The 20,000-nt window shown below is 38.2% G+C and overlaps 1 protein-coding gene across 4 annotated transcripts in view; it reads right to left on the minus strand.

Moving 5' to 3' along the window:
* Positions 1–20,000, minus strand: part of LOC121871876 (RNA-binding protein 33-like) — a 43,028-nt gene that overhangs the window by 962 nt on the left and 22,066 nt on the right. For 2 of the 4 annotated variants that reach the window (XM_042374451.1, XM_042374449.1), the window contains 4 exons: positions 19,819–20,000; positions 17,577–17,789; positions 14,406–14,597; positions 6,946–7,332 (listed from right to left, as the gene is read on the minus strand). The exon at positions 19,819–20,000 is cut by the window's right edge and continues 42 nt beyond it. In XM_042374451.1, coding sequence (XP_042230385.1) covers positions 6,946–7,332; positions 14,406–14,597; positions 17,577–17,789; positions 19,819–20,000 — 974 coding nt within the window. The remainder of the gene's footprint in view (positions 1–6,945; positions 7,333–14,405; positions 14,598–17,576; positions 17,790–19,818) is intronic. The other 2 variants (XM_042374450.1, XM_042374452.1) reach the window with 2 other exon arrangements.

Below are 20,000 nucleotides of genomic sequence, written 5' to 3' on the forward strand. Positions count from 1 at the left end.
AAAATTTTATGACCAGATTTTTTTGCAAAAAGTAAGGGTCGAAGTATATGTACAGCTCCTCCACTTTACGACGGGGTTAGGGACCCAAATCCAGGTCGTAAGTCGAAATGGTCGTAAGTCGAAATGGAAGTAAGTCGAAAATGCTTAAATACCTGAAATACATAGAAAATCTAAAATGGGTGTCTCTTTTTCTTCTCAGCACCACAAAACTCTCACTTTTAAACTTGCCAGTCAATTTAAAGTGAATTACAAATGAAAATTTTGTGTGTGTACTGACGTTGGGACTCAAAAATAAATAATTTGACAAAATTTTGGTACGACTGAGGCAGGTCGTAAGTGTGGGTGGTCGTAAGTCGAGTAGGTCATAAGTCGGGGAGGAGCTGTACATAATACTTTTGAGGGGTTAAAATTCATGCATTTACAGGGTTATTTACAGTGAACGATAGACACCTGTATAGCTCTTTTATCCTGGGGTTGCCTACCGTACCCTTAGATTCTTTCTTTATGTTACTACATGAAGAGCAGAATCTCATTCACTACACAGTATATGCCACTTTAAATCTACAAATACCTGATACAAATGAAGATTTACAGATACAGTGAACGCTCAAAGACCCGGACTAAAAGGGGGGACCACCTGTACGAAAAAGCAGATTGTCCGTATCTTCCGGCAATTGTGCTAAATATAGAAAAACAATAAATAATGATATAAAACACCAAAAATACATTTCACCGATTCTCCCATTAAATTCGCTTCAGTCAATGTTGTTTCAGTACGTCATTGAAATTTTTTTTTTACGAAAATGATTAATGTCTGACAATTTTAAAAAATTCGGTACAAAGGTGCTCAGCGCCTGATTGTGATAACAGCTGGCTGTATAAGCGACCAGTGTGGGCACCATATTTGTTTGTTGTTGTTCAGTAGTTGGTTGATGCTCTTCTAACATTCACTCAAAATCCAATTATAAATTTATTCGAGTCCTAGAACAAAGTGCAAAACGGGTATTTTCCGCTGTACAGCGGTAATCATAGGAGTGATAAGAGTAGTAAAAGTAATTATGGGGAGTGATAAGAATTAATGTTGTTATGTACAGTCACCCAAAATTCTGTCGCGAACCATGAAACCCGTGTCTGTAGGTTCAGTAGTCTGAATCTCGGGGTTCGTGGTTCACGACAGGACTTTTTTGGGTGACTGTACTACGCGAAGAGACGATGGCGAGCCAGCTCGTGTCAAAATGAAGAACAAGGCTGTATGCTGAATTGGCTTGACGTTCACCCAGGCGGGCCAGGCTCCTGGACGATAACATACAGCAGTACCACGCAACTAATCGCCCTAAACACTCCAGAGGCTGTCTGGTCCAAGCCAAACCTGCAACACGTAAGTGTGAAAATATTGTTTTTCACTGTGGACGTGAAGAATATTAATTGAGTAACTTCTGATGATGTGCAGCTTATGTTGTTTTAACTATTAAGATAATGTACTAATTTGTGTGCTAATATTAGATAAATGTATTCATATGATATGTCACTGAACTTTCAGTTTCCCTCTTGTAAATTAATTATTTGTATTTGACAGGTTTGACCAAATAAACTGCATCAAGTTGACGTGGCAGGTTAATCTTCTTACGGCGCTCAAAGGTATTATGCACCACTACTGGTTGTGGTCACAGAAAGAAGAAATATGTTAAATTAGAAGTTAAATAGATGAATTAGATGTGGTAAAGAGATATGAAGTAGGACAGTGAGCTGTAGACATAGCAAGAGCTGTCATTCTGCAGCCTACAGCTGTACGAACAATTTGCGAAAATGCAGAAAATATCAAATCATGTGGTAAAAGTGTTACTCAATTATCTGCTGCAGAATTAACTTGTAACAGAATAACAGAAGTGGCATTATGGAAAATATGGAAAGAATGCTGAACCTGTGGATCAAGGATCAACATCAATGAATCTCTCCATTTGTTGTTTCCAGAAAGGCGAAAGCCTTAGGTTTATTTGAAACTTTAAAACAAGAAGGTGATAGTGCTGAAAGTGAAGCATTCAGGAACTTAACAAAGACGTTAATGGAGGAATTGGTGTACCGTATTTTACGGCATACAAATGTGTACCCCCCTTTAGCAGGGAGTATTTACAAAAATCCTCCTGTAGCCATAGTTTTCTTAAAAATAATACAGTACCAGGGAATGTGAGGAATAAATAAAAGTAATATCAATAAAAAAGTTACAACAAAAAAACATTGTACATTATTGCCAAATCCGTAAATAAAAGCCAAATGAAAGTTTAACACAGTCACCATTTGCATACACCGCTCATCATAGCAACGGAAACCAGCTGGGACGCTGATTCCCTAACAAGCTCCCCACCCCCACACTTCTGCGCTCTCCTCCCGCTCCCTCACTGAGCCAGCTAACTCGTGTGCAAAGAAATGTATATTCCCATTACGTGTTTGCCCTTAGGACAATTATTCATTTTACTTTTTTCACAATATGTATGTAGGATGGTGTGTGCATGTAACCGAATAAAAATAAAAGGAGAAAGTTACGTATATCTACTTGAAAATACGAGTTGAAAAACAATCATAACACCTCACAGCTTGACCCAATAGCCTCGTGGTTACAGTGACGAGTCTAACCTGGCTACAATGCCATGATTAATCACTATTATAGCATCTGTAAGCACTAATAATAACAATAAATCCAGTGAAATATGGCAGGAAGCGAAGAGAGTTACAACAGCTGACAACGCTCTAACTAGAGGCCACTCACTCCTGTTGCGGCAGCATACGATCAAAATAATGATGGGAGAAATACATATCTTGTAGTCTAATTTGAAAACAGTGATGGGCACAGTGATAAACCAATTATATAAACCATGCATTCACCTATGATAACATAATGAGAAACATTATATAATTTCTAGAGTGAATGAAATAATATTCCCACAAACAATATTATTGACAACTCTGTTTATGTTTCCCACCCGGCACCTGTGTCCTGTGCACTAACATCTTAGTTACATGGGTCTAAAATGATATTTGCTCTGTTTTGAGAATGCTTCTTAGTCCCCGGAACCACCAAATTTTGTCCGAATCTTCCGAAAACCTGATTTACCGGGTCCGAATCTTTGAGGGTTTACTGTAATTTCCTTTTTGTTTCCATCTGTTAACATCGCTGGTGGCATTATTGCTATGTTAGCCTCATCAGTATAGCCATATTCCCCTAGACCTGCGCTACCAGGCCGAGCTGTGAGTTGTTATGGCAATTTTTCAACGCGTAATTTTGGGTAGACAAACAGTACACAATTTAATTTTTTTTTTACTCAGTTACATGCACACACAATCTTACATAAGGAATGTGTAGGTAATGAGAAAAAAATATCATTAGGTTAAAAACTTTAAGGAAATAAAAAATTTCATGTATGAGTTAGCACACTGAACAGGTGAATGGGGGAGTGGTGTTAAGGCCCATTGGTATGGGGTAATCAGAGGCAGCGTTCCTAAGATTGTGTGCACACAAACTTGTACCATTTTTGGTATGGTAATACATATATACTGATCACCCGTAGGTCTGAAAATTCTTTGGTTCAGCTCTGGTCAAGTCCTGAGAGTGCTAGATTGGAGAAAATCTCTCCGTTCCAGGCATGGTAAAAAATTTTCTGTTAGTTCCGATAGATTGCATCATGCTCCGATGCATCACCACATGCTGAGTGTCTGGGGTGGGCTAGTTGCTTGGGTAACTTACGCCATAGGCTCAAGCACTTGGTTCATATTCTGCTGCCATTGTACCAGGTTGTTCCCTCGCTTGCTGCAGCTTGATGTACAATTGCGTTGTGCAGTACAGGTACTGTACTTAACTGTTCCAGGACACAATCAGCCAAGAATACAGGGTTAAGATATAAAAGGTCATTGCAGTTACATATACTGACTGTACATTCAGCAAGTATGAAAGTGCTGTAAATAGCAGAATGGACAGTGTTTGCCTACTGTAGGCGAGTGTGTAGACTCTACACACTAGCCTACATGCTTTGTTATTAATAAAGCACGGAGTAGACTTGAGGGTAGACTCAACATTTTTAATATACATTTGTTTCTGATTATTTGTGAGAGGGTTTTCCCATTATTATTTATTTGTATGTGTTTTGTCTGTGTGTCTACACAAACACACATATATACAATACAGGTAAAAGAAATAATTGTCCGAAGGGCAAACACATAAAGGGAATATACATTTCTGTGTACACAATAAAAAAATGTAACCCCCCCCCCCTCTCTCTCTCTCGAAGGACATGCTATACCGTCATGTGACTGCGTTGGATGCCCGTGATTGGCTGATGCATTTCCCAGCTTATCCCCAGGCATTGTGAAGTGCTAAGTTCATAGTCCACTACCATTGTACAAGGTTGTTCCCTTGCTCACTACCTTTTTGCATTTAATGTGATGTGTAGTATATTGTACATTACCGTACCATGACACAATCACCCAAGAATACAATGTTAAGATGCAAACAGTCATTACAGTGTATGCTTAGTGCAAATTTATATTCTGTAAGTGTAAGCACCGTATGTATGATACCGTGCATAGCAGTGGACAGTGTTTGCATATTGTAGCCTCGTGTGTCGTGTTTGCATGTATTGTACTGTAACTTTACTGCATGTGTATGATGTCGAAAGCTACACAAAAAACCTGTGGCACCAAGGTACGCAGTGTTCAACCTCAAGGCAGCCTGGGACAAGATAATGAAGACAACAATGAGGAATGTGAGGAAGAACCATCTGAATTTTGGTGATGGTACTGCTGCTGCAGAAGCTGTCTTACTGCAGGAGGATGCAGACTTTGAGGGTTTCGAAGTGGAAGAGGAGGCTCACACTCTTTTCTGTGACAATGCTGACACTATTGTGACCAAGGAGGATGTGAGTGAGTGGTTGCATGTGGAAGCCAACGATCCTGGCTATGGTGTCCTCACCCAGGAGAAAAGAGCAACTGGTGTCGTCAGGTCCTACGAAGAAGGACAGGAGGAAGAGGACAACAGTGGAAGAAGTGGAGGAAGTTCCCACCATCACCAGTCTCTGAGAGAAAAGGACATACCTAGACAGCCCCCTCAATTTTATGGCCACCATTGATATCCTCTACTTCCTCCCCTTTTACCAGAATTTTCAGATGAGAGCAGTTACTATTGATGAACTGCAGAAGAGGACCAAGATGAAGCAGAGTAAGATTGGAGTCTACTTCCCCAAGGTCCCCACTTCAGTCCCCAGGTGTCCAAGTGCTGTCTTCTATGGCATCTTGCCTAGCACCAGTGGTGACAGTTGTTCTCACCCCAGCCTACAGCCCTCAACATCAGAGATTGCACTCCAAACACCTTTACCATCACCACCAACACATGCTTCATCATCATACTGTCCATTACCACCACCACATGCCTTGTCATCACCCTGTCCATTAACACCACAACATGCCAATCATTACCCTGTGCATCACCACCACCACATTCCTCATCATCATGACCCAGCAGTTCGTCAGTGGTGGAAATCATTTGTGTCATTCCTGTTCTGCCTCTCTGCTTCATGGAGGGAGAGAATAGTGACAGTTAGGACCAGCTGCCACATAGATGGTACAGAACAAACCAGGTCATCCTGTATCAGCCTATCACAATTTGGCATGCCTGCATCACAAGCTCAAGACAATAGCATCTGCTGGTGAGTACAGTATATATATGGTAGTAGTCTACATTATTTTGTTTATTTACAATATATTGTACATGCACAGTGGTGTTTGCATAAATAAATACAGTCTGTCCGTGCGAGATAAGTAATTTACTCATGGGAAACTTTCCCCAACACCAGGAAAAATTCTGGGGATGACAAAATTCACCTCCATACCCAGAAAGCTCTCATTCTCGGAACTGTTCTGTACTAGTACATGATGACATGAAAAAAGTGAGGCAAAACCATTATGAAAAGGTTAAAGAACATTACTAAATTTATGGAACACTATGGCAAACTCCAAAATATATAACAAATACAGAAAAGACAGAATTGTTGACAGGCTGATTGGAGTGTGTATAAGTGAGAATTTCTGAGACTATGAAATGAAATTAAAAAAAAGACTTTTATTCCAGAGGAAGATGTGACCAAACAAACATTCACCTTAAAGCCCACTAAGCTAAAGAGGCTCAGTATAGCAGAGCAGTTTCAATAGTGCTGTTGCTACACTTGCAAAGGGTGAAAAAATGGTATGTCGATTGCATTTTGCAACTAAAGATTTTCCTAGTGCAAAGTAAAAGAAAAATTTAATGGCAGTGTTTACAATTCAATAATCATTAGATAGCAGATTTTGCTTTCATGTTTTTAATTTATTTTTCCATTTATATATCTGGAGAAAATACAAGAAGCAGTGGGTTAAGTATTTCTAGACAATCTGGATAATGATCTAAGAATTACTTCTGAATTATAAACATTGTAGCATGCTATATTATCATAAGCCAGAAAAGCAAAAAAAAATTCTTTGCATTAGCATGCCACTGAATGTGGCAGGTGACACTAATAAAAATTAATATACTGTTCAGGAGGTCCCCGACTTATGAATGCCTGCCGACACGAATGGGGTTAAACTTCAATTTACATTAATTTATTTACCTGATGACCTATTTTTCACTTTCATTTACCCTGTACTGTATTTTGTCATTCTATTTCTTCTTTTGTCTTAAATTAAGTGAATTTAGATGTATATAAGGACTTAGGCTATGATATAGTGGGATTTTAAACATTGTTTTTTATCAGTACTGTACGGTATGCACATAGCATGTGTTCTGACTTACATATAAATCCGACTTACAAACGTCCTCGGAACGGAACCCATTTGTAACCTGGGGACCCCCTATAATACCGTACAGTAATAATAATGACCATCAACCTTCCCATGTTAATGATTAAAAAATAGCAAACTCACCTGTTTTTCTGATGGCTTCACTTGCTTGGTAAGTTCCTTGACAAGTGTACCTGTCTGTTTATTCCCTTTATTCTGCTGCAGCCTATTTCCTGGAGTTTGCTGTTGGTTTCCGTGTATTTGCCGTGGTTTATTATTTCCTTGATTCTGTTGTTGTTTATTTCCCTGATTCTGCTGCAGTTTATTTCCTTGATTCTGCTGTTGTTTATTTCCTTGATCATGTTGCAGGTTTCCTGGGGTTTGCTTCTGAACAGGACTGATATCTACTGTTTTGATAGTTGTCAAGTTTGGGTTGCTATTAACACCAGGCATAGATAAACGACTGGAAATGGGACCCTTTTTGGATAGTCCACCACGCTGCCTGCTCACAGCATTATGGAGCTTCTTTCTCTGTAAAGATATGCAACCTGTGAGATACTTTACCTCCACTGAAACACTAAAATGAAGTTCCTGGGTCACATAATCCTGATTTAGTGATTCATCACATCTAAATCCTGTGACAGTTTCACAAATGACAATAGTATTTGTTCTCGTAGGATAATAACACCACTTAAAAGATCATTACGGAAGCAAAGCATAAGCTTAAACTGAACAAAAAATGTGTAAGTTTTAAGTAATTTGTTAAAAATTAGAAATATTGCCCCTAAGCAGTGGATTAAAAGGATTGACTGAAGATCTGTGAACTCCTCTCTGTCTTACAATAAGAGATTTTAAAGTTGAGACTGGGCTTCAGGGAAGCGTCCGGGCTTAGATCGATGAAAAATGAAAAAAATAAAAAATAAATAAATCATAATATATGAAAAAATTCCAGAGCAAAGGTATTGCCTATGGCCGTATGTGGACTGAGTTTTATGGCAATATTCGTAATATTTATGCAGTAATGTATGGTTTCCTCTCCCCCAACCTTCCCACATCCCCTTGGGTATACATATGAATGATCGTGATAAAAATATTTGTCCCCAAAAATAGGGAATAAATAGCACAAAAAGACTTTAGGAATTGATTTCAGGCAACTCTCTTCCTCTCTGACAACAAGCAAACACACCATGTAACAATCAGTGAGGCTTGTGCTCTGATAGAGAGAGAGAGAGAGCTCCTTACTGCACATGCCGCACATGGACTCCTTGACCCTTCTAAAACCATTGGAACGCCAAGATGTCTATAGTAAGTCATTCAACACCGAGGACAAGACCTAAAAGAAAGACTGGGATGAAAAGCACACCAGACTATGCACCAGGAGCCTCTTGATGAAACCTGGTAACAAAGGAGTGTGGGCACCTCTGAAACCCTCTCAACTGAGGTAGTACCCTGCCTCAACAAGCTGGGGGCAGCAGGATTTCCTGAAGAATAAGAAATATACAGTAACTAGAGTTCAGTTGGAGATGTAAAAATACACACACAAAAATAAAAAAGATATAACATGTAAAATTGGCTGAGAATGAGCACTTACACACAGGAGAAAGGTTGAGAAACTTTGTCGGCCTGTATCTCAAAATGAACTTTTCCAACACTCAAATTGACAGTTCTCTGCCAGTTTTTGACTGATGACTATAAAACAAACACTCAGCACAGGAAGAACCTTTCCTCAACATAACTGCAGGTTCCAATTTTTTCTATCTTGTAAGATTTATTTTTGGTTTAATATTTAATCTCAATATTTTGACGAAAATTTCAACCAAATTTGAAAAATTTATATCCTTAAAACTAAAGACAAAAACAAACATATTGCTGTGTAATATTCAATGATAATACTAGATCTCTTAGCACTATAAATTTCAAGGCAAAATAGAAAGAAGTAATGGAGAAATTATACCTTAAAAATTTTGAAAAATTTGAGAAAAGGTGTAAAGGGTTGAAAAATTTGAAAGGGTAGAAGGGGGTTATGGGGCTAGAACTGATGTACAAATGATCCTTGACTTATGACGGGAATATCATAACAATCAACCAAAATTTAAAGCACCTACACCAAAAACCGGACTCTCCCCTTAAGGTATTCGGTTTCACCTATATCAATAATGTAGAAATAAGATTGAATTTTAGTTTGAAAGTGGGTGCTTCATTTTGGAAAAAATAAAATCAAGAACAGAAATTAAAATTCTTCCAATGAAAAATGCCCACAACTTAAAATAGACTATCCTAATATAAAAAAGTTTACAACCTGAAGCTAAGGAGGGAAGGAATAGGGTGTCACATAGTACTCATTTCATAAGAAGAATCTTAGAACAATACAGCGATATCCCCATTAGGCGGAAAAACTGGTGCAGAGCATATCCAGGATGGAGATGAATTTTCTCATCCCCAGAATTTTTCGGGTAACCTGGGGAAAGTTCTTGAAGTCTAAAATCCACATTTCGCACAGATACAAACAGACCTGTTTTATACAAACACCACTTTGCAAGTACAATATACGTATTTTAAATAAACAAAATATATTACTGTACTACTATATACAGTATACTACTGTACTCACCAGCAGATGCTGTTGTCTTGAGCCTGTGATGCTGGCAGGCCAAATGGTGATTTGATGATACAGGATGGCCTGCCTTTGTCCTGTACCATCTCTTGTAGCAGCTGTTGCTAACTGTCACTCATTGTGCATGCACTGTATACTGTATATACACCCTATACACACTAGATTACAGTAGGAATACACTGTCCATTATGCTATGTACAGTTCCATTTACAATGGGATAACGTTCCTGAAAACCCATCACAGGTTCAAAATATTGTAAATCAGGGTCATGTAATATGAGGTTCAACACTCAGTCCAACACCCACATATATCACCGAAACTAAAATTCCTACACTAATACTAACCCTACAACACAATTACACAACACTCACCATATCATTAAGAACAACTCTGGTCATCATTACATGTCCCCTTCATGGCTAAGGGGACTCTTGAAGGTGGAGTGGAGACATCACTTTGACTCCCCCACAGCTTCACATGTCAAGCTTCACCTCAAGAGACATGGTTTTCCTGGGTGCCTTGGCCTCCAGAAATTTTCAAACTTACACTGCTCACTTCACATTCCCAAAAACAGATCTAAAACACTTCGTCACAAAAACAAAGCAAATGATGATAACATAAAAACAATGATAGTGGCCAACTCTGCTCACATCATGTTCACAACAACATTCACAAAAAAAAAAAAATTCAAAGTCACCAAAACAGAGAACAATGTGAATATTGGCAATGTCCTCTCACTGTAAAAGAAAAAATGTATCATCACCAACACTGACCGATAAATGTTGGGCTACACGGTCAAGGGCATGTGAGATCACCATGGAACAAAGCTCGAGACTGAAAATGCACTGGGTGGCCATATGGCAGCGCGCGGGTTGACCACAGCTGACAAGTGCACCAAGAGATGCGTTCCATATTCCATGTTGGCCAGATGATGTCCATCGTATGTCCATCGTTCATGTGAATTCTTTTGATCATAAATAGGGGGGTGGTCTCAATACATCACCATCATTCACGCGAAATACTGTATCGCTGAAAGGGTGATCGCAAATCGGGGGATACCTGTACTGTACATTTGGTACTTTCACTCTTACTGAATGTACAGTAACCATTATCACTTTTTTATCTGCTTTAACAGTATTCTTGGCTGATTATATGCTGGTACAGTAATGTACAGTACAACACAACATAAATCACTTGCGAAAACAGCAGTGAGCTACCAAAAAAACTTTTTAATGGCAGCAGACAATGAACTAAGTGTCATGCTGGAAGAGTTTGAGGAGATAAGCTGTGAGATACATCAGCCAATTAATGGCATCCCATGCAGCCACATGACAGTAGTGGTTAATCATAGCTCACAAGCACTCTCAGCATACCCACGCAAACGCTTAGCACGTGATGCAATCTCTCGGAAATTTGTTTCCATGCCTGGAATGGAGAGATTTACTCAAATTTTCTTGTATTTTTCCGGAAACGTGCATGATGCAATCCTCGGAAATTTATTCCTATGCCTGGAATGGAGAGAGATTTCCCAAAATTTCTCAGAATGCCCAATAAAAAATATAAAAACATCCAGCTGTTGGAGACTTCCAGGGATCAAAGATTGCGGTCAATGGAGAGATTACTGTACACAGTTGAAAAGAATTATAGATTTGACAGACAAGACTATGTTGGTATGTAACAGACTGAATACGTTATTATTCTGGATTTAGATATCAAGGACTTTAGGCTTTAATAGACAGGCCCCCCCCCCCCCAATTAGTCTTTTATATTGAGGGTTTACTGTAGTATATTAACTTTGGTTTACAAGCTTGAACGAGTAATAGATGAACACCCTTATTTTATGATTATTGCACTGTGCCATCCATTTTCTTGTTTATAATATTTCAGGTTATGGTTCACTCACCACCACCAACACTCACCATCACCACAACACTCACCATCAACAGTCACCATCATCAACAGCACTCACCATCACCACAACACTCACCATCACTACAACACTCACCATCACCACCACCAAAAGCACTCACTACCACCAACACTAACCATCACCACAACACTCACCATCACCACAACACTCAACATCACCACAACACTCACCATCACCACAACACTCAACATCACCACAACACTCAACATCACCACAACACTCACCATCACCACAACACTCACCATCACCACAACACTCACCATCACCACCAACACTCACCATCTCCACAACACTCACCACCACCACTCACTGCAACCAACAATCACCATAATCACCACCAACACTCACCATCATCACTAACAACCAACACTTATCCTCACCACCACTTAAAACCAACCAGTAGTGTACGTGTTACTAATGTGTAGAGTCACTTGAGCAACTTTGTTTACTCTGTTAATCTGCAGGCCACTCACTCGGTCACCCCAGTTCTAACGTGTTCTCATCCTATATACACCAGCTGATGGTGATCAATGTTAGTGGTGATGGTGAGTATTGGTGGTGATGGTGAGTATTGGTGGTTATTATGGTGATAGTTGGTTGCAGTGAGTGGTGATGTTGAGTGTTGGTGGTGATGAAGAGTATTGGTGGTTATTATGGTGATTGTTGGTAGCAGTGAGTGGTGTTGGTGAGTGTTGGTGGTGAGGATAAGTGTTGGTTGTTAGTGATGGTGGTGAGGATGAGTGTTGGTTGTTAGTGATGATGGTGATTGTTGGTTGCAGTGAGTGGTGGTGAGGATAAGTGTTGGTTGTTAGTGATGATGGCAAGTGTTGGTGGTGAGGATGAGTGTTGGTTGTTAGTGATGATGGTGATTGTTGGTTGCAGTGAGTGGTGGTGGTGAGGATAAGTGTTGGTTGTTAGTGATGATGGCAAGTGCTGGTGATGAGGATGAGTGTTGGCTGTTAGTGGTGGTGGTGAGGATGAGTGTTGGTGATAAGGATGAGTATTGGCTGTTAGTGGTGATGGTAAGTGTTGGTGAGTGTTGGTGGTAAGGATGAGTGTTGGCTGTTAGTGGTGTTGGTGGTGAGGATGAGTGTTGGTTGTTAGTGGTGATGGTAAGTGTTGGTGGTGGTGAGTGTTAGTGGTGAGGATGAGTGTTGGCTGTTAGTGGTGATGGTAAGTGTTGGTGGTGGTGAGTATTGGTGGTGAGGATGAGTGTTGGTTGTTAGTGGTGATGGTAAGTGTTGGTGGTGGTGAGTATTGGTGGTGAGGATGAGTGTTGGTTGTTAGTGGTGATGGTGAGTGTTGGTCAACACCAACTGGTTTTAACAGGACGAGAAGTTCAAACTGGGTGACGGAATTGCAGCCTGCAGGCTAGCAGAATAAACAAAATCGCTCTACACATTAGTTATACATACAGTACTTGTTGGGTGTAAGCAGTGGTGGTGGAGGGGTGATGCAAAAAAAAGACCACTGAACAGCCAGGCAAAAATAACTTGGGTCACAAATATCTACTATAATATGCAGAAATCAGTAATATAAAGAGCGAGCTTGTCAAGTAAATTGAATGCTACCAGGAGAAATTTTTACACAAGGAGAAGAGCACTGATTAGCTGCGAACGTACGTGGCTACATTGCTCTCATTGGTGGCGAGACTGTAAACAAGCATGGCTGCTGTCAGCAAGTCCAGAGTGTTCTGTCTTGTATTATGGATTTTCATAATTTTTCCAGTAAAAAATTACTCCAGGAGAGGAGCCAAGAGCTCTATAACTGCTACCGCAAGCGGTACTGAATTATGATGACAAATAAACAAACGTTATGTTAGGCTGTAACTCATGTCATGTTTATTGGGTGTGCCTGCCCGTATACAGTTATATAGTGTTGAGACGGAGGCAGATGAGAGACCCAGAGTAGGTTGAGGTGTTGGGTGGTGTGAGGTGAGCTTGTTTGCGTATAATACGCATGACACAGCGAGTTTTAAGTGGCCAACTTGATCACATGGTACCCAGCCGGGCACCGCCAGCCTCACTGTAGCTATCCCCATCACACCACCAACACCTAACCTGTTTCTCCTGAAGACTTTCAACACGTAAGTTTAACTTGTATTTATTGTGTACACAGGTAGACTGTGTCCATTGCATCGTTTATCATTGTGACGACATAAAAATATGGCAAATTAAGTACTCATTGTAAGTGTTAAGATTAGACTAATTACATAGCTATGATTGTCATGTAAATATATATTGGATTAGACATTTATGTTATTGCCTATGTATGATTTATTTGAAATACTAAAATGAATTGTATTCAACAGGTTTGACCGAATTATAATGTTCGAGTTCAACGTCACGAGTCTGAACATTCCTTTAACTGCCTGATTGGCAGTTACAATAACAAATCAGCATTTTGCAGGGTAGGGCTAAGCTGGGTACTACTGCAATTATTTGAGATAATTCTGAAATAAATGCTGCGTTATTTTTTACTTTAATGGACCCGAGTCTGTAATATATGGACCTAGTCCGAACAGATCAGTGTCCCTTAAAGCCAAGGTCCATTACAGAGGGTGTCCATTATATCGTGGTTTAGTGTAGTGAGAAAAAAAAAATCAAATCTTCCCTCCTTCTTTAATGAGTTTCCCTCCTTTCTTAAATCCCCTCCCCCTCTCTGAAGAGCAATTTGCTACACATACCACCCTCCCACACCCCTCCTCCCCAACAAACGGCCCTGCCCCAAATACCATTACCCCTCTACACCCCATGTGACCCAGCCTGGCGTAGGGGTTAAGTAGTGGAGTTCATGATTACTTTTGACTGCAACTTTACATACAGATTTATGTATTTCTTTTATGCTTCTTCACCTATACATTTATGAATTAACATTCTTGTTGTGCAACATTTGCTTGAATTATACACAGCAATAACATGACCATTTAAAATAAAGCTGATATATGGGATTAGATTGCTTTCATATCATGAAGTATCACCAATGATCAATGTTAAGATACTGTAATAGTCCACACATTAATAAAAAAGTCTTATTAAAAAATGCATCCAATAAACTTACTGCTAAGGCTTGTTGAGTGATGACATGATTTGGATTCATTCTCATGTGCTTAGGAGGGGTAATACTCATGGGATCACCACCTGAACGCCTCTTAAGGGAACTGCGTAAGTCTTCTTGTGGTGGTAGTTGAACCCCACTAACCAATTGGGAGAGGATAGCACCAGCTCCATATGGAACAACTCCAGCACTCCACTATTAAAGATAAGAAATATTATACAGTATTAAATTTCCTGTTGGCAGTATATCTTCACTAAAGTGTATTACATCTATGTACAATATTTTAACCTTTCTATCTGTCGTTTGTTTTTCTTTGGAAATTTTCTCTTAAATGTTCTCTATCATTTCTGGCTACATTATTCAAAACAAATAAGAAACAAGTTGGGAAGTGTGATACTGTACTTTGTATGTCAATGCTAATATGATTTATAAGCCAAAAGAATACCGTAAATAACCCGTGTAACCCAATAAAAAAAATTTTCTAATTTGTAAGGCATAGGAGCACCCATATTCATGACCAAGGAATAGAAAGTCACAACTTGCAAAAGCATGAGTAAGATGTAGTTTTGACAGACGCTTAGCTGAACAGGTGCAAAGGTTGATTTTCACATTTTGTTGATCTCCCACAAAGCAATGGGCAGAGCAAGGGTTCAATGCATGACAGCTTTAGTCCAAGTGATGGGATCCTAGTCAGCTTTTATCTGAATGAATGATGAACAGGCTCAACTTTGAGAAAACAAGTATGGTATATTTACCAAGTTACCATGACTTCAATGCATTAATACTGTACTACCCTTTTCAGTCATTTTTTGTGAAATATACTGTAAATTCTTATTTTATCTTTTCAACAAAATCCATCCGACTTCTATTTGTAGCATCATTCATATCACTATTTTACTGTATATAAACATCTCTTACGAATATCTTGTATGATGATTTTTAACTTTGACTAAGATATCCTTTCTCTGCCTTTAACTTGGATAAGCCACATTGTACAGTACTGTACTAGAGACAGCTATTAGCAGGGTGCTATTAGTGGTTGGTTCAGTGTGTATCTAGCTATTACAGGTTGACAATCCCTTATCAGAAATCCTTGGGGCCAGAGGCATTTTGGATTTCGGAATTTTTCGGTTTTCAGAATGGTTAGGCTTCTTTTTTTTATATATAAGCCCACCCGGGCATAAATCACTGACCCACATCGGGGCCTGGGGGGAGGGGGGAGAGGAGGAGGAGGGGGCGAAAATATAATAATAATAATAATAATAATAATAATAATAATAATAATAATAATAATTCATAGGTCCAGGTTGCATTTCTCACTTTTGATCTTTTTTTTCATTCTTGTATTTCTTTATTATTATTATTATTATTATTTTATTACAGTATTATTGTTATTATTACAGTGGGGTATGCTATAACGAATGGATTCTATAACGAATATTCCTATAACGAACGGTTTTACTTATAAAATTGAGAATGCTATAACGAACGAAACTCCTACAACAAAATTTTTTTCTTTTGTTTTTTTTACTAATTTGTTGTTTTTTATTACAAGTATTAATTATATTCTTTATTTCAGGGGTTTAGATGCATATTTATGCACTTTTTTACAATTTTTTTCAATTTTATATTATATTTTTCAGTGTTAAGTAGTTGTATTTGGGGGCCTAGAACGGATTAATCCTATAACGAACGAATGCTATAACGAACAAGGTTCTAGAACCAATTAGATTCGTTATAGCATACCCCACTGTATTTACTTTTATTATTATATTTTATTATTACTATTATTATTATTGATATTATTATTTTATTTTGGTGTACAGTATTTTAATTAAAAATTTTATTTACTATGAATAATTATTATTATAATTATTTCTATTACATTTTCGCCCACCAGGCCCCGATGTGAGTCAGTGATTTATGCCCGAGTGGGCTAATCCCCGTAAAAAAAAAAAAATTGACCCACAAAAAACCTTTCGGTTTTTAGAGCTTTTCGGAATTTCGGATAAAGGGTTGTCAACCTGTAATTGCAATTCAAAAGGGATTCCAACTTGGCATATTTCAATATGGCATGGGGGGATTATGTGCCTCAACATACAGAAGTATAAAACTTATGGGGAATTACATGCCTCATCAAAACCGTTTAACCGGAAATTATCATTGCAATAAACAAACTTGCCAACTAGACATAATCCTGACACAGCTCTGTCCTCTTGCTCAACCTTAATACTGCACAACCCATGTTGTACTGCTTCCCCATTACTGTATATTTGTTTTTCAATTCCACTGTAATTTATGTTATATACAGTACATATAATATAAATAAAAAATATAATAAATAAATATAGAAGTGATGACCGTGGTAACATTATGAGATGTTCTTATTATCACCATGCTATTGTACTATTCCAGATGATACTAAATGTTACATAATACTTCCTTGTGATAAATGTATACCTGTAGTATGTATCAGGTGCCTACAGGAGAGCTCGGGTTCTCAACTGGCTCAGCCATGTTAACATTGTTATTATTATTCACTCTGTATCTGTGTTTTTCTGGCTAAATAAACTGTTTCAATTCAATTCAATTTCACTTGTGGGTATTAACTTGCCAAAAACTGCTTGACTCTATATCACGATTTCTTAAGAGAGAAACAGATGTTTTAATCTTTATGAATTTTCTGAAGGTGATATTTTTAGTCTTTGGAAAAATAAATTAACTCTTCATTGAGATTTTTTTCTGTTTTGGTACAAGTACCCATTCATGTGCTGATCCTTGATGTTTGCTTGCATGATAAAATTTATTGTTTTACACTTACTGCAAATATTATTAACATTTTTGCAGAAGTGCGAACATGTGTTTACAATAAACATGTATTACCCTACCTTACCCTGGGTCTCTGGCCACTTGAGTTTATAACGGACTAAGGATTTTTACAACCCTACTGAGACAACAGGAGTTGCGGTGTTTATTTTAAATATTCATCAATTCCTCTGTAAAGATACCTTTTGGAGTGAGTGTACCTGCAGCACAACTCGGTGTCTTTTACTTTTATACAGGAACTTTATACATTTTTAAGGTCCTTTAAAAAGAAAGACATTGATAATACTATATTTCGTATTTTCTTTATGAAATGCTGAAGTTACCACAGAGAAATTTAAGAACAATAACCTGAGAGCTGTTTCTCACAGAAAACTGTGGAAAACTTGTTGGATTATGGTTCAGTTGAGGAGCTGGTCCCCGTGGCATAGGTCCAGACAAAGAGACTAAAGGAAGTTGTGGTCGTGCCATTAAAGGAGGTCCATTTCTGGGAATAGCCATATTGGGCTGTGACATTGGCATCTGAGGATTTAAAAGAAGAGGTGGACGTTCCCATGGATTAATCTGTAAGGAAATAAAAATTTAAATTATTATGACATTTGGGTACATAGTAAATATTTTCTTAAACATTTTAGGCTCAAATTTATGATTTTTCTTTTTTTTTATAAATCAATGAGCATTGAGAAAATTATACTCTTTCATCCATCTTCTTTCTTAAGGGAGTTACAGTAAAAAGATTTGACAAAGAATAAGCCATATGTCTAATTTTACCAGATATATATCTATCTATACGAATAAGACAATAGGAGGTAGATGGGAAGAACCAAAAGGAGATGGAAGGATGAGATGGACACACTAAAAAATAGAGGGTGGACATCCAGGAAACAGCAGTGTGAATGAATTAGGTGAAGTGCAAGGTGTCATACAATTTATGGGGAAAAATGTACAACAAATGGATCAACTTAAGCAATGTCAAGCAACAAGGGTAAACTACATGAATAACTGAGCTTATTTGGAGACAAAAATAGGGCAGAACACATATAAAAGCAGTGGAAATGAATGAATGATAATGAATGGAGAATATATATGTATTTGTCCAAGATGCCAGCCACCATGCAATACAACAGGAGATGATATAAAAAATATATACAGTATATATATATATTTTTTTTTTGCATTTTCTGGTTATAATGCATGATAGCCAAAATCAAGAGGAATAACAATCTCCCTCCATTTGCTGTGATGTGTTAATTCTTACTAATATAGTACTTATCAATCAGTCTCTATCGCTAGTTTACTACACCTCTGGCAAAATAAGAGTTGATGACTAGTACGTCTGAGGAACTGTTACTTTAGGTTCAAATCCAAATGACCTACTAGTGATTTGCCAGGTCCTACAATTTATGATGGCTGGCTGCTTTGTCCCCCCAGCTAAGTCAAGACTTACTCTTTGATTTTTGCTGACATGTCATAAGTAATTTTGAAAAACATTATATTTAATTTCTACTGAATATACACAGATAGTTAATGATAATCTTATTTATTTTGTAAAGGATTCATTGTATTAAAGCCTACAGGATGACCACCTATAAATAATAATTTTCAAAATGACTATAAATAATACCGTACAGTAACATACAGTACTCTATACAGTTTACTATAATAGGTTCACAAAGTTGAAGCTCATGGAATGCTCAGTTGGAAATACAAATGACAAAAATACCTGAGCAGAGATTGCAATTTCATTTTACATTTTTGTACAATATGTTGAACACCCATGAATTCTTTTTTATTAGTTAATCAATATCAGTGGTGGGCACGGTTCCGCTAATCCGCTAACCATTAATCAGCGAAGCTAATTTTCTCATTAGCGGATTAGCGTTTTCGCTAACTTTGGAAACCATTAGCGAACCAATTAGCTTCCGCTAAATTTAGTTCCGCTAACTTTAAGTCAGCTAACAATATTTATACAGGTTTGTTCCTGTCTGTTGTAAGCGTGTGATGCCGCGACGCGTGTCTCCAACAGCCAGTCAGGCCAATAGGTTGTATGAGAATGCAAATTAATTATTTGTGAAATTGTGTACAGTGTACACCTTGATAATTTGATCATCATCTGATCTTGGCATGATGCTATTTGCTACCTATGCTATACAGTACTATAGTATTTGGATTAGTTTAATGCTTTCTGTCTTTTCGTACAGTAAATAAAGATTATAAAGTGTATGTTGAAACTCGAATGTAAACTAATGTTTAATTTCATTTGTTCATTTAATTATTTGTGTACACCTTGATCATCATCTGATCTTGGCATGCTATACCTTTTTGGAAAGCTCTATGTCTAAGCTACAAGACAACATATGAAAATTTCAGCTCTCTAGGTCTGTTTTTAAGGGTTGTAGAGCCCCCCCCCCCCCCAAAAAACGAAGCTAAATTCATATAATAAAAGTTAGCGGGTTAGCGTTAGCTTCCGCTAATTTTTTTAGCTGTTTAGCGGTTTAGCGTTGGCGAAGTTAACTTTTTAGTTAGCAGATTAGCGGTTAGCGAAGCTAACTTTTCGTTTAGCTGTGCCCACCACTGATCAATATTTACTCACATGCATTGGTCTTGGGCCAGGCCATCCACGAGGGCTTCCATGGTAAGGCATCATCCCACCTCTTGGTCCACCTCTGGGTCCACCTCTGGGTCCACCTCTGGGTCCACTTCTTTGCCCACCCCATTGTCCACCTCGACCTCCACCACGGTCACGACACCAACCTACTCGCCCACCACGGCCTC

Source organism: Homarus americanus, unplaced genomic scaffold (genome assembly GCF_018991925.1).
Source record: "Homarus americanus isolate GMGI-L3 unplaced genomic scaffold, GMGI_Hamer_2.0 scaffold39675, whole genome shotgun sequence".
In the NCBI taxonomy this organism is placed as follows: Eukaryota; Metazoa; Arthropoda; class Malacostraca; order Decapoda; family Nephropidae; genus Homarus; species Homarus americanus.